The sequence below is a fragment of the Paroedura picta genome, chromosome 2, assembly GCF_049243985.1.
Source record: "Paroedura picta isolate Pp20150507F chromosome 2, Ppicta_v3.0, whole genome shotgun sequence".
NCBI lineage: Eukaryota > Metazoa > Chordata > Lepidosauria > Squamata > Gekkonidae > Paroedura > Paroedura picta.
This window is the reverse complement of record NC_135370.1, coordinates 70,180,553-70,194,505: the sequence shown is the minus strand read 5'-3', so window position 1 is coordinate 70,194,505 and position 13,953 is coordinate 70,180,553. Positions and strand designations below refer to the sequence as shown.

General features: G+C 43.0%; 1 protein-coding gene across 3 annotated transcripts; it reads right to left on the bottom strand.

Moving 5' to 3' along the window:
- Positions 1–125: 125 nt before the first annotated feature.
- TMEM169 (transmembrane protein 169) lies at positions 126–13,914 on the bottom strand. 3 transcript variants are annotated; one of them, XM_077320605.1, is made up of 3 exons: positions 13,257–13,914; positions 5,753–6,177; positions 126–4,704 (listed from the first exon to the last, which is right to left on the bottom strand). In XM_077320605.1, exons 2-3 carry the CDS (start codon positions 6,045–6,047, stop codon positions 4,082–4,084), a joined length of 918 nt encoding a protein of 305 aa, XP_077176720.1. In that variant the 5' UTR covers positions 6,048–6,177; positions 13,257–13,914; the 3' UTR covers positions 126–4,081. The 3 variants fall into 3 exon arrangements, with proteins under 3 accessions (XP_077176720.1, XP_077176722.1, XP_077176721.1); XM_077320607.1 differs by having other exon boundaries at positions 13,404–13,914; XM_077320606.1 differs by lacking the exon at positions 13,257–13,914 and adding an exon at positions 12,310–13,233.
- Between the last annotated feature and the right edge of the window lie 39 nt (positions 13,915–13,953).

Here is a 13,953-nt window from a genome sequence, read left to right as displayed (position 1 = left end):
GCAACAAAAAAAAGGGAGGGAGGCGGGCGGGAAATGTGATGTTTGAATACTGGTTTCCGCTCATTTGTGTCTTTGAATCTCCTGGCGCGATAAATAAGGAGCGGAGTATGTTGCACAGTTGCTACTTAGCAAGATTTTAAAATTAATACAATCCAAGAACTTTCAGTATTCCACAAATGAAAAAAGACAAAGAGTATTGTTTTCTCGTACAATAAATATTAGCACAAAGGGCGAGTCCAGTGGCACCTTTAAAACCACCGAAGTTTAATTGGGATAGCTTTCGTGTTGTATGCACGCTTCTGCAAAGACATGAATAAGGATTAGAGTTCGTCTTTCGACAAGTTACTTTGTAGTTTGCCATCACTGAGGACAGGGTAGAGGCCGGAAGGGGCATTACACAAACAAGGGTACCACAAAACGACATCATGGCATGCATTGCAGACACAAGAATATTTTAGGTTGAAATCTCAAACCTTTATTAACCCTAGGCCAAAAAGCCTCTGGAACACCCCAGAACAGGCTGGAATGGGCATTAAACAAGAACATTGCAAAAAACAGTGGGATGCATTACACTCAATAACAAAATATTAGAAATGAAGAACAGCTGAGAACCGCATAGAACAAGAACACTTTCCCGTTTGCTTCATGCATTCTGAATTGTAATTCTTATAGATGGCCACTGCATTCCGAGCAAGTCATATGACTAACAGATCAAATGTATCTAACCAAAGAACAAAGAATCATAGTTCTAACAGTGTTTCATGTCAAATGAACTGACCATTGGTAACGGAATAGGTGTTTAAATCATTTACATAATAAATACAACGCCCTCCAGCACCATCTGTATACTCTCACTGCACCCCTACACTAGCACAAGGACTGTTCATGACATGATCAGGGGATCCCAACTGTGGACTTTGGGAGCTGAACTGGAGGTTTTCATGTAATTGACCATGTGATTGTATTGTAATCAGAAGTCTAAATGCTTTGTTTTAGAGATCCTACATGCTCCCTACCTTTTTGGATCACTGCTTATCGTGTAGGGAGCCTATGCCTCAGCTGACAAATAAAAATATCTTTTGGCTCCATACCCTTTTCTTTAATTGGAGGATCGAGAACACCAAATGAAAGAACCGGTTTGACTAAAACTTCAATCAACATGAACACACACACCTCTTTCCTGGTACTAGGTCTACTGCAAATTCAAAACACAATTGCCTACGTTTTTGTTGTGCGGTGGCCTTTAGTCTGGCAAATGCTCCTGCTAAGTAATCAGACAGTTTGTGCTGGGATAGTAATTATTTATAAAATATGCCTTTTTATTTGTACAGCTTTTTAAATGAATATGATTTAAACCAGTAAATCAGCAAACCAGTTAAACCAGCAAAGCTATCAAAAAAAGGGGGTGGTCTGTAAAGAATTAAGGTAGGAAGAAGCAGCATTGGGTTCTATATTTTACCTTTCTCTACCCAAAGATGTCTCAACACAGCTTATCATTGTCTTCCTCTCATTACAACAGATAGATAAGGCTGAGAGAGTTCTGAGAAAACTGTGGTTGGCCAAAGCTCACCCAAGAAGCTCCAAGTTGAGGAGTGGGGAATCAAACCCAGTTTTCCAAATGAGTCCACAGCTTTTAACTACTACATCACACTGAGTCTTAAAGGGAAGTCAAAACTGATAAAGTGATAAATACAGAGTCATCATCCATCCACAGCAGAGTGAGACTTTAATGAAAGCCAAACAAAGATGAATAATGGTGCAACTTCACATTGAGACCATATATTGAGGATGGAGAGATAGGAATAAATAATAAGAAATTCCTCTATAAATCTGCCAATATTAATGTGTGAGTAACTAGAACACACTAAGCTACTAATCCTCTTTGGAGAATTCCAGGAAGTAAACAGTGGGTGCATAGAGGCCTAACATTAAAGCAATAGCTGCAGTGGATTTTTTCTTGTTGCTCGAGGAGCCTTCCTTCCATCTGCCTTTGCATATGATACACCAGTCCATCAAGTGGTGGTTCAGCTGTCCATCTTGTTCCTCTCAGTAGGCTTCAGGCAAGCTGTCCAACCATTTGTTGAATAAAAGCACCTTATATCTGTATATTAAATTATGTTCTTATTCATCCCTTAATTTTTTTCCAGAAGGCAAAAATCTTTTTTTTTTTTTTAAAGTTGCAGAAACTGCTCAGGGGATGGGACTAAAATGGGTTCATCATTTCACAAGTACCCTTCAAACAGCACCATGGGTTGGCTTCTACCGCAAAATTCATGGAACCCTTTTTTTTCTTCCTGAGCTTGAAAATAAAACAGGTTATTTGAACAACATGCAGTGACCTGACCATGCAAATCCATTTGCACCTGTATGCACCCAATGGCACACAATCAACACTTATTTTTGAATTTTTGAATGGGGGAAGGAAAGAACATCGTGCTTTTTATCCACAGCATGATTTTGAACAAAGTGAGTATGCTTCAGATACTTTACAGAATAAGGAAACTAATCCCATGTGAGAGAAAGAGAAGAGTTTAGAAAGTCATACTGAAGACCAATACAACTAGCACCAACTTATAGGTCCAGCTTTGTTCTCTTTGTACAAATCAGCAGCTAATTGTGAAGCAAGAACAGAAATTGGCCCAATGATGCATTTTCAAGTAGGGGAAAATATATACAGGCGTTCAGTCAGTGCCAGCTCCAAGCAACAGAATATCTGTCCTATTTATACAGAATGACAGAATACACTATTGTTTGATTTTATGCTATCAACCCTCACTCTTGCCTCATCCCCCCATGTAAGCTGTGCAAGTCTGGGCTAGTGATCTATCAACACATACTTCATTCATAAGTGCAACTTACAGATTTCTGTCCAATACATCTCCCCCCCCCAAAAAAAAAAATTCAGCCTGATTTTTTGCACAGGTATTAAACCAGATACCAAGAGCAGACCAATGTTACATATTATATTGAAAATGCAGGATGAATTTAATAGGGGAAATTGGACTGCTCAGATCCCCCTACATGTAATAGGAACTGGCTCTGACAGGGCTTGAGCACTCTTTCTAAGGGCATCATTTTCTGATGACACCTCATCACAGCCTACTGTACAACTACAGCAAATGTGGCACAAGGCTGAATGCATTACAGCCAAATACATTTTCAGATTGCAGCCATTATCCTTGGCAGCTCCAGGGAAAAGGCAGGCACTGGCTGGAGGAACATGGCTGCAGCTACATGTTCAAGCTGGCAGGACACTTTTGGCACCTATCCTTTTCCCGCTCCAGCCAATCAATTCAAATAAAGAGAATGTTTAAAACCCAACAAGAAACACTGATCAGGCCATCAGTATTATGAGGCAGCCATGAATCTTCTTATGCAGCACACTGGCACTTCAGGATCATTAAAAAATGTAACGGTGAATTTACACCACCAGCTAAATGAAGAAGGCTTTTCCTGGATGGCACCTTGGCAGGTTGTGGGCAGGGCCTGCAGGATGGAATGCTCTGCTTTCATGTGCCCCACCCCTAACATATACACCCATACATTGAAAAAAACAAACAAACCTGCACACCAGAGAAGCAGAGCTTTCTCACTTGCATACTGTTTTTTGCATATGCAGGATATGTTGTGGGAGTATATTCAAATATGCAGCAATCCCACCTGCAGGCCTAAGTGGTATAAATTGGCCCTAACTTAGGTCAAACACTCAGAGAAAGCTTGTGGCTCAGTCCTCCCACGTATATTAGAATGGAGGTAGGCAAAACAACATCTGAATATTCTTCTCTATCAACTCTTCTACCTTTACATGTTGAAGACTAGTAAATCAAGAATACAACAAAATATAATTCTAAATCCTGCACATGCTAGCTTTCTGACTACATGTAGTTTCTGACTGGATGCATTCAAATTCCCTTTCCCTTCCACAATCTGGTTGGACTGTGCCATGTTTGTTTGAATAAGTTTCCAGGGCTTTTTCTCATCAAGACTGTCCATGTGTGCATGTGCATGCCTGCTTTAGCCACTCTAGGTACATTTGCATTATATCTGAACATGAAAAAGCTGGAATCCTTACAGCAGAGACTCAGACAGCTGAAATCTCTTCACCTTGTGCTGAGCCTTTAGCTGACAGGCTACCTGAGACATTGTCAGAATCTAATAGCTCAACAATGCTGTATGGAGAACAGTCTTCTAGGCCCATCTTGCTACAAAGCCAGCCACAGAACCCTTTTTCCATATCTCTCACAGCATGCCACCAATCCCCAAAGGCCCATGAGATTTGAGTCACTGCTGTATAGAGGCCCAGGGAGCAGGAAATGACCATGATTATGATTGGATAGAAGATGATTAAGAAGGGGCAGAAGGTGATCTTGTGCCAGAAGGTCCTCTCTTCATTGTACACTAAGAAGACATTGTACCAGGTAATGGTCCCATAGTAAAAGGAAACCACAAAGGACATAATGAAGATGACAGGGAGGCAAGCAAGGCTCCAGATAAGGATGTGGGGGCCCTTAGCCAAGCCAACTTCGCAAGCTTTTTTCCCTTCTGGAGTTTCAGTTTTGGGAGGGTCTTTTGATTTAGTCAGCTCCTGCAGCTCTTTGTCAGTCAGTGTAACATGAATATCCACCATCTGGCCTTTTTTCTTTCCTCTTGTGATGGTTCCAGTTAAAGTAACGTATCTGCTATCTAAAGGCACAGCCCATGAACCTAGGAGAACAAAGAAACAAAATCAAAACAAGACAGACTTCAAACTAAACTTTCATTTTTTTCTGCAATAGGTTTTGCCAGGTTGCCTGTGGTCACCAGTGGTGGATGAGGAGGGGAGGGGTTGCCAGATCCAGGTTGGAAAACTCCTGGAGATTTGGGAATGGAGCCTAGGGAGGACAGGGACCTCAATGAAGTTCAGTACCATGGAGTCCATTCATTTTCTCCAAGGGAACTGACCTCTGTAGTCTGGAGATGAGCTGTCAAGCTGGGGCATCATCAGATCCCACTTAGAGGCTGACATCTCTAGCAATTAATTTAATTTAAACAATGTTAAGGAAATTAGATGTTGTATTTGTTTGTGTAAATCCCATTAAATTCAACAAAATTTGCTATCAGGCTAAGTTGACAGCAGATTCATACCTAGAAAAAAGCCTGATCATGTACACAGCTAGATGACTAAAATCAAAGCATTTGCATAAGAATATGTGTAAAAGTTAATCTTCTTCCATTTGCCCTGGGTTTCTCATCTTGCAAAGTCAACTCAGGCATTAAAACTTGCATCCCCATACCATCTAATCAATTGTCTACAAGGATTTCACTACTCAGACACACAAATATTAGACAAAAAAACCTAAGAGCTCCTCTGGATCACACCAGTTAGCCAACTAGTCCAGCATCCTATCTCATACAGCAGCCATCCAATTTTATTGCAGGGCCAAGAAACAGGGCATAGCGGCCAATGCCTTCCCCTGATGCAACTTCTTAACACTGGTCCTTTTTTTTCTGTCTTCATATAAGAACGTACCCTTAACTCCCCATGGCTAGTAGCCAGTGAAGGACCTATATCCTTCATGAATCTGTCTAACCTCCCAGTCAAAACCATCACTAAAAGGGGATGGGGCAAATAATAAGGCTCATGATTTGACAACTGCTTTCCAGAATGTATGAACAAAGTCCAATAAGTCTTCTTCAAAGTAATACATATAGCTTCTAGGAAGAAGTGAAACATGCATCATAAATCACAAACCACTTTTTCCAGGACATTTACCATCTTCTATAGAGTGTCCCAAGAACTTGGAGCCTTCCTCTGAACTTTTCTCACCCCCTTCCTCATCCACTTGTTCTTCTTCCACTTTGTTTTCATTTCCTGTCCGATACACGATTATTGATTCTGGGCGGGGTTCTTTCTTCCTCTTCTTCCTTCTGTCTGTAGTTGCCTCTCCATCAAAGGTCACTGCAGTAGCTACAGTTCTGCGTAAGGAGTTGCGCTGAGGACTTTGTGACCCACTCTTGCTCTCTCTTAACGCAGGCTCTTCCATCCCACTAGTATCCTCACTGGGCATCTCTGGGACGGTTTTCTTTCAACGAAATAACAGCGTGGTCTGTACTTCTGAGCCACTAACAGTGATTTTCAGGGATGTTCTGGCGAATAACAGCAGCCATTTCATAGCACTGATCAAATACACTGCATTCCTAAAGAAAAGAAGAGAAAATAATTGGAGCAAATACTCATAGGAAAATGAAGTAGAATCCATGGCATTCTGCCAACTAATACTTAACGTATGGTACTCATCCATCTTAAAGGTCCTATCTCCTAGGTCCAAAATCAATATTATCATTGTATTTCTGCATGTTTATATTAATTTTTTTTAAACAAGAGTTTAAAACTGATATGTTCTTTTACTTGTGGCCAAGCAGAAGGAGTGGTAGATTTGGACCTTTGAGACATCGGTTCAGATCATTGCTCCTCACCATAAACTTGTCAAATGGCTGAAAGTACTGCCACTCAGGCTCAATTTCCTACCTGTAATGTGCAAAAGCAAATTGTGTGTTTGTGGAGAAAGAAATGCAATACTAAAGGATAGTGTTTACTTTGTCCATGTTTCTGTGATTTAGGACTACTTTTCTTTACGGTGGAAGAATTCTCATATATTTATTTATTTATAATTTAATTAGCATACCGCTCCTCTTGGACTGGCCATCTCAAGGCAGCGAATAACAGGGTACATAAAATTTAAACAATACAATACATAATACATCATAAAACCAGTTCATAATTATAGAAGCCAGAAGTTTTCACCTGCTGTTGGCTATTTGATCTCAATAGCTTACTTCATTAACAGGGAACTCGCTGAAGGAGTCAGAATGGGAGGGAAAGGGGGAAGAGATGAGGGAGGCCCAGTAAATGTTTTTCTGATTGGCCTCAACTCTAGGCCTCTCAAAAGAGCTCCATCTTACAGGCCCTACGAAACTTGGAAAGCTCCATCAGGGTCCTGATCTTTTGGGGGAACTCATTCCAGCAAGAAGGAGCTAGGGCCGAAAAAGCTCTGGCTCTGGTTGAGGCCAATCTTTAGGGCCAGGATCCTCAGTTGGTTACTGTTAATTGACCATAATGTTCTCTTTGGAACATATTCAAAAAGTCAGCCCCACAGATACACAGGACCTGGTCCATGTAAGGCCTTAAAGGTGAGTACCAGAACCTTGAATATATGTCACAATGTTTCCCCCACCCACCCCCATAGTCCATACTCACATACAATAGTCTATAGCAGCATGAGTTGTGAAATCTTTGTACTGTGATGCAAAACACACTGGCACTGGCCTTCACACTTAACAATATAGATCATTCTTTTCCTAAACTGAGACAAGCTCTTATGTCAGATAGAAGCGATAGCCATGTATAAAGACATCTAAATGTAGCTACACAGATGCTTAATTTGACCCAGATGTATGTGTCAGAGAACTAATGCAGATTTTTCAAGCAGCGTAGCAAGGCCAAAGTATATGCTAACACAAGCGTTCTTTACACTATTCTAAATATTTTAGAATATCCCGCGCACACACACACACACACCCCTCGCAGGGAAGTGAAGAGGGGGGAGGTGGTGACAGCAGCAGCGGTGAGGCCTCACGGGGAAGCATGTGTGCGTGTGCAGGGGGGCGGCGGCAGTGCCCACACTTCAGAAGTGCTTGTGGAGGAAGAGGGCCAAGGCGAGGGAAGAAGGCTGAGTGGAAGGCAGACGGACTAGTGGAGGGGGGGGGAGGAAGAGGAGCAGAAGAGACTGGGGTTTGGCAGCTTGAGTTACTTAGGATGATTGGAAGTAAAGATTGCGGTTGAACTACTGCAAGGCAGAAAATGGTGAACCAGCAGCAAGGGCGGGACAGCACTCAAGAGACTATAGCGAGTTTCCCCCTCCATATGTTCTTATCCCCAGCTGCTTGTTCACCCCCGGGACGCGCGATAGAGGGTGGTAAATCCACTTTCCTGGATTTACCACATTACACTTTAAAAATGGCCACATTGCAAAACAGCCTCAGGAGGTTGGCAATGTCATTTGGATGGGCTTGAGTGAGCCACCAAGATTTGGAGGCTGTGTCACAAAATATTCCTTGTGCGGAAGTTGTATTAGTTTAAGTGACTTGCACTGTCTGAGAAGAGGTGAGCAGTATTATTTAGAAAGAAGTATGGTGGATTAGTTGGCCTAAGCCAGTGGTTCACAACCTTCCTAATGCCACAGCCCTTTAATACAGTTCCTCATGTTATGGTGACCCCCAACCATAAAATTATGCAAATGTTCTTTCACAGAAATTAAACCGAAACTGACCAATGGCGTGAAGATCCATTGTTCATGATTGTATATAAATTGGTTATAAATTGTATATAAATTGGCGGGCACCTTCCAGAGGGGCAGAAACAGTGGTGCCCCCCCCAAGCTGCTCACCCTGCCACGACACTGGGGAAAGGATCATTGGACCCCCAAAGGGGTCCCGACCCCCCGGTTGAGAAACAGTGGCCTAAGCCTAGAAAGCAAAAGTAGTTGGACTAAGCCTTGATATGGAACTCACTGGGTATTCTCGGGTTCTCTCTCATTCTAAACTACTTCATAAAGCTGTTGGAAGAATAAACTAGAAGAGAGGGAAAGCATGTATCAAGCTCTGAGTGCCTTGGAGAAAGAAGAGAATGAAATGTAAGAAATAAATTACTAACCACTAAATGCTACACTTCAATGTTCCTAAACTGGCAGGGCAGGAGATAATTATTTACAGAGCTAATGACAAATTTGCATGGTGTTTAAATAAACATGGTGGACATGCTGCTGTTGCCTGTGATATCATTAGGACAGCTTGAAATGCAAGAGGATAAGTGGCAATTAGGATACTTTGCAGATGAATGATTATCAGTTAAATTGAAATCTCAATTTAGACCAATTAAGGTTCAGCAATGAATAAACAATTCCTCAGGAACGGATGCATTGCCATAGGGAAGTGTTGCTAAGTACACATTCCATCAACTTTATGTCTACTCTGTGATCAACAAAACACCAGTAACAGCTCAAGCAACAGTTCCAAGAGGCACTTTTGGGATAGCCTGGAAAATGTTCTTGTGTAAAAATGGATGGATTGTCATATAGAAGTCTTAGGTTAAATACCATTGGAGCCAAGCAAATGAATCAAAAGGAGCACTGACCCTGAAAATTCAAACAAGCAAATATTAAATCCCCATAGAAAGAAAAGGACAAGTCGCATAGCATAATGGTTGCTGGGTAGAGGAAATGAGAAACGTTGACTTCTTCTCGGTCTTCTGGTGAGTTAGAGCTCATCTGTGCTGCCATTATGTGGTTTTGAAGTGAAATGCCTAAAACAGTGCATGACAAGTCCCATGCATCACCGACTTCTGCACAGGCCAAACCTCATGCACAGCTGTGTTCTAGAAGCTAAGCATAACATTGTCCTGTTCTTAAGCACACAAGGAACAAAGTGCCACCCACCATGATCTTGTTGAGAGCCAGCTTGGTGTGGTAGTAGTAATTAAGAGTGGTGGTCTCTAATTTGGAAAACCAAGCTGGATTTCCCTCTAGTCCACATTCAGCCCAATGTGTGGCCTTGGGCCAGTCATAGTTCTCTCAGCTCCACCTGTCTTATTGGGTGTCTGTTGTAGGGAGAGGAAGGGTAGGCGATTGTAAGCCATGTTGAGACTGCTTCCAGTAGTAAAAAGCATGGTATAACAACCCAGGTCTTATCTCTTTTCCTCCCCTCCTTCTTATGAACACGATTAAAGGTTATACACATCCCACGCGAGTCGACTGTAAGACAGGAGCATGAAGCCTTCTCTTCCTCAGAGGAACTGTACAGATGTTTAAGTGAAGTTGTGCTTATAAGGAACTTGAGGGCAATTTTGGAAAGTAAGTGTCCAGAGTTGCCCATGTCATTGATAGGGTGTGTGCCACATGGGGGTACGGAGCTCGAAAGACCCACACATTTTTATGGAGGTTGATCTTCCATACAGCTGTCCAATGAACTATTGAACTATAATAATAGGTGGGGATCTTCCACTTTCCAGACACACCTCATCCCTTCAAACATAAACAAAACCATAAGAACACTATATTTTAACATGATATCAGCAGTTGGGTGGGGCAATACTTTGTTTTGGGGTCAAAGCTATGATTAGAATCAAATTCCTTTTCCCAATAGGCAAGATGAAAAACAAACGGGGATGTTTTCAGTTTCTCTAATGAACATATGGCATAGAAGCAAATTCTACCACAGAATTTTGCCCAACAGTCAGAGCATTGTTCCCTCTCCCCCAACATCTGACATGCCAATGTCATTTCTAGTGATGTCATCATATCAAGTCACACCCCATAGGTGACACCCATTCCCTGCTGGTGGTAGCGCTGGTGGACCTGGCAACCATACATCTCCCCTCCCCAAATGTTAACTGAACAAGCTGGGTTGGAATGCGACAGCCTGAAGCCCAGATTTGTTTAATAAAATTTACTATCAGTCTATCAAATAGATCAGTTGTTCCTATTCAAGTTTTACAGATTTTGTTTTTTTGTCATCAAGCCTCTGTAGTATTTTCAAGGCAAGAGATGTTCAAGGATGGTTTGCCGTTGCCTGCCTCCGTGTCACAACCTTGGTTTGTCTTTAAGAACTTCAATCCAAATACTACCCAGGGATCACTCAGTGTCTGAAATCCAATGAGATCTGGCTAGTATGGGCTATCCAGATCAAGACTTAATAATTGCTATTAAAACATACAGCAAAGCATCATCAAGAATGAGTGAGAATCAGTGCTAGGTGGGTATTACCTGTCTTTACAAGAGGCATGAAACAATATTAAAGGGAAGCATATAATATGAAATGGCTGTTTTAGGAAGCACTCAGTCACATGGACAGTGCAGACTGTTGGTTAACGCAACAGGTTCCCTTAGAAATCCTGGGGTTTCTTATCCTGCAATAGTTTCCCAAAATGGTGGGAGTTAATTTTTAATTTATTTTATGGTCATGTCGACCCACCCTCCCTCCCAAAATGGCCCATGATGGGCCTGAAGGGGGTGGGAAGGGGAGGGACCTGAGGAACACGTGTTCACAGCTATGCTTCCTAACCATATTCTGCATCATCATGCCATTTCTGGGGTTTCTCAAAGCCTGAAGAGTGTTTCAGGGGTTTCTCAGTGGTAAAAAAAATTGAGCAAGGCTGCCTTAGAGTGACATTTTAAGCAATGTGATTGAACATATGAAAGCTGCAATCCATGAATCCAGACTTAAGCCTGCTCAGTCCCTTTGAAATAAATTAGAGTAACAATTTTAAGCACATTTCCTAAGTAAGTCCTGCTGTGTTTGATAGGATTCACTTCTGACCGAAAGTGCTTAAAAATAGGTGGTTGGGGACAATTCACTTGACTGTCTACCTGTAGAGACTGTTTATAAAGTCCATGGTGGCCACTGAAATCTCAGTGCAGATTTTAGGGTAGAATATATGTATGAGGATCTCTCTGCATTAAATAAATACATAATCTTCCAACAAAGAAAGGAAGGAAGTTTGCCTCACTGTTTCAGAATTTCAGCTAATGGGTTGGTGGGACTTATTTATGAAATACAAATCAGACTAAAATGCTATGGTGCTAGAAAAAAATCCACCCAAGTAATTTTTAAAAAACAAATCTCACTGTGAGGAGAATGAATATTTTAGCACATACAAATAACCTTGATTTATTAACCAAAGACAGATGAGACTTAATTTTGAGAACAGCTCCCAAATAACTGAGGTCACATTAATAGGGAAGCAAGCATCATGCTGGTAGCAAGTTTGCCCTTGACATCATTCTACTGGTGACTCCACTGCATATAGATGTGCTTGCCACATGACAATGCCCATTTGCTTGTAGAGTCAGCAAACCAGCAATTGCAATCTTGGCCTATACATCCAAAAGGATGGGGCACAAGGTGTTTAGGCCATTCTTATCAAATGCACATATCATTCAGTCTCTGAGCAATTATCTTTTACTTATTTCCCAACTTTCTGAAAACAGAAAATCAACACAGCTGGCAAAGAGCTGCAAGTGAACATTTTACCCTAGTGTGTTAATTTTCTATTTGAAGACAGGTCTCATCCCCCCCTCCCGAATATGGGAAAGCATTCAAACCTGAAATCCTCCAACTGCAGTCTGGAAGTGAAACACTCCATTCTCCGATGTCAGCATTTGCCCCCTGGTCCTCCAGCAAGAGTCGACCAAGCCAAAGGGCATGCGACCAGTTTGCTAACTTTATATGTGAAGGGACCAATTATACATGACAGGATACATGCAGATTACTTACATAGCGCTTTACTTTTGGCTGCCATCACATTAATGACCCAAACAATGGTTGATCTCATGAATCTTTTTCACAGAATTTGCACACTTCCTCCTGCCAGGGTGCTGAATCCATGCAATCAGCTGCTGTACATGTGACTGGGCGATTTAAAGATTATCCCAGCTATGCAGGAGCTGCTCACAGGGAAAACTGTCCCCATGTATCTCAGGTACCATAAAAGGGTCCATACTAATTTTTGTTCCTGTTCTTCAAGTGCAATAAATCAATAAACTTAATGGAGATTTTCACAGTTCAGGCACATGAACAAGGGCTTTGATAGTTCAAAGTCTAAGCTGCACAGTTCACTCTTGTCACTACCCCAACTGCACAGCAAAAGTGGAAATTTCTTCCTGTGGAACACGATTTTTAAAACCCAACCCCACAAAGCTGTTAATGTGTAAGCAATTCCCCCCCCCCCCAGATGTCTTGCACAGACTGTTTGTTAAGAAGGCCTGTACTCGCCTTTATTTAGCTTCAGAAAACTTTCCATAAAAGCCAAATACACCAGTCACTGGGGTGTCTCTCTAATAATTCCTAATCTGCATATAACCCCAATTATCGCTACAGTAATTAGTTCCTCTTTCTTTGGGCATCGCTCTGGAGAACATCAGTCCATTAGGCAACCTGGGAAAGTAATTATTTCACAAGAAGAATAAAGTATCATTCTAAGGAGAGCTCTTTCCAAGGCCACCTAGAAGGGTGGAACGCTCCTAAGGGTGGCACTGCACATCTCTCAACAAAAGGAATCATTTACAGCGGCGTGGAGCTATCTCTTTTCGCTTCGTTTGCAAACCATCCCTCCATCTCCAAAGGGGCTCATCTGGTTTACATCGGCTTTAATTTCTTTAAAGAAAGAAAACCGGCGGGGTACATGGTTTCCTTAATGGAGGAAAAACCCCGAAGCCACTCACGTTTGCGTGTCCCTGCAAAACCCTGGAGGCTTGCATGCAGCAAAAACCGCGACCTCTCTCTGCCCCGGTGCGCATCTTGAGGCCCCTTCTGGCGGCACTGGGCAGGTGGGGAGAGGACTCGCCGTTGCTTCTCCAAGCACCCCCTACCCTAGCGAAGTCATCGAGATCGCCTCGCCGAAATGAATCATCTGCAAAGGCGGCGAAGGGCGGAGAGATGCTTGCGGAGCCCCAACGAGCGGCGGGCGGGTCGCCTCCACTTCTGTTAGCCTGCAAATGTGGTTCTGCATAGCTCCGTTGCAGAGACGGCGGCAGTTGTTCGTCCTGGGGGCGCGGCGGCGGCGGCGGGGGTCCGGGAGAGCCAGCGCTCCTTGTCCTTTCTCAGGTTGCCCGCTGGCTGCTCAGGAGAGCGTCGCGACCCACTGCCGCCCATTCGTTCACTTGCGGGCTGGGTAGTGTAGGGAGGATGAATGGACCCGGGGGGAGTCCATCGTCAACTTCTCGACACGCCACAGGGGAGGAAAGGAGGGCGCGGGAGAGGGCCCCTTTGTGCTGCCAGGAAAGGGGGCGAGATAACAGCGCTGCCTCTGCGCCCCCTTCCCGCCCCCTTCCTCTGATGCAAGAGAGGGGAAACCCTTCCCATTGGGCTGCAAGGCGCTGGTGCTGGGTCGTGCCGTCCAGCTGGCGAAGGGGGCGGGGG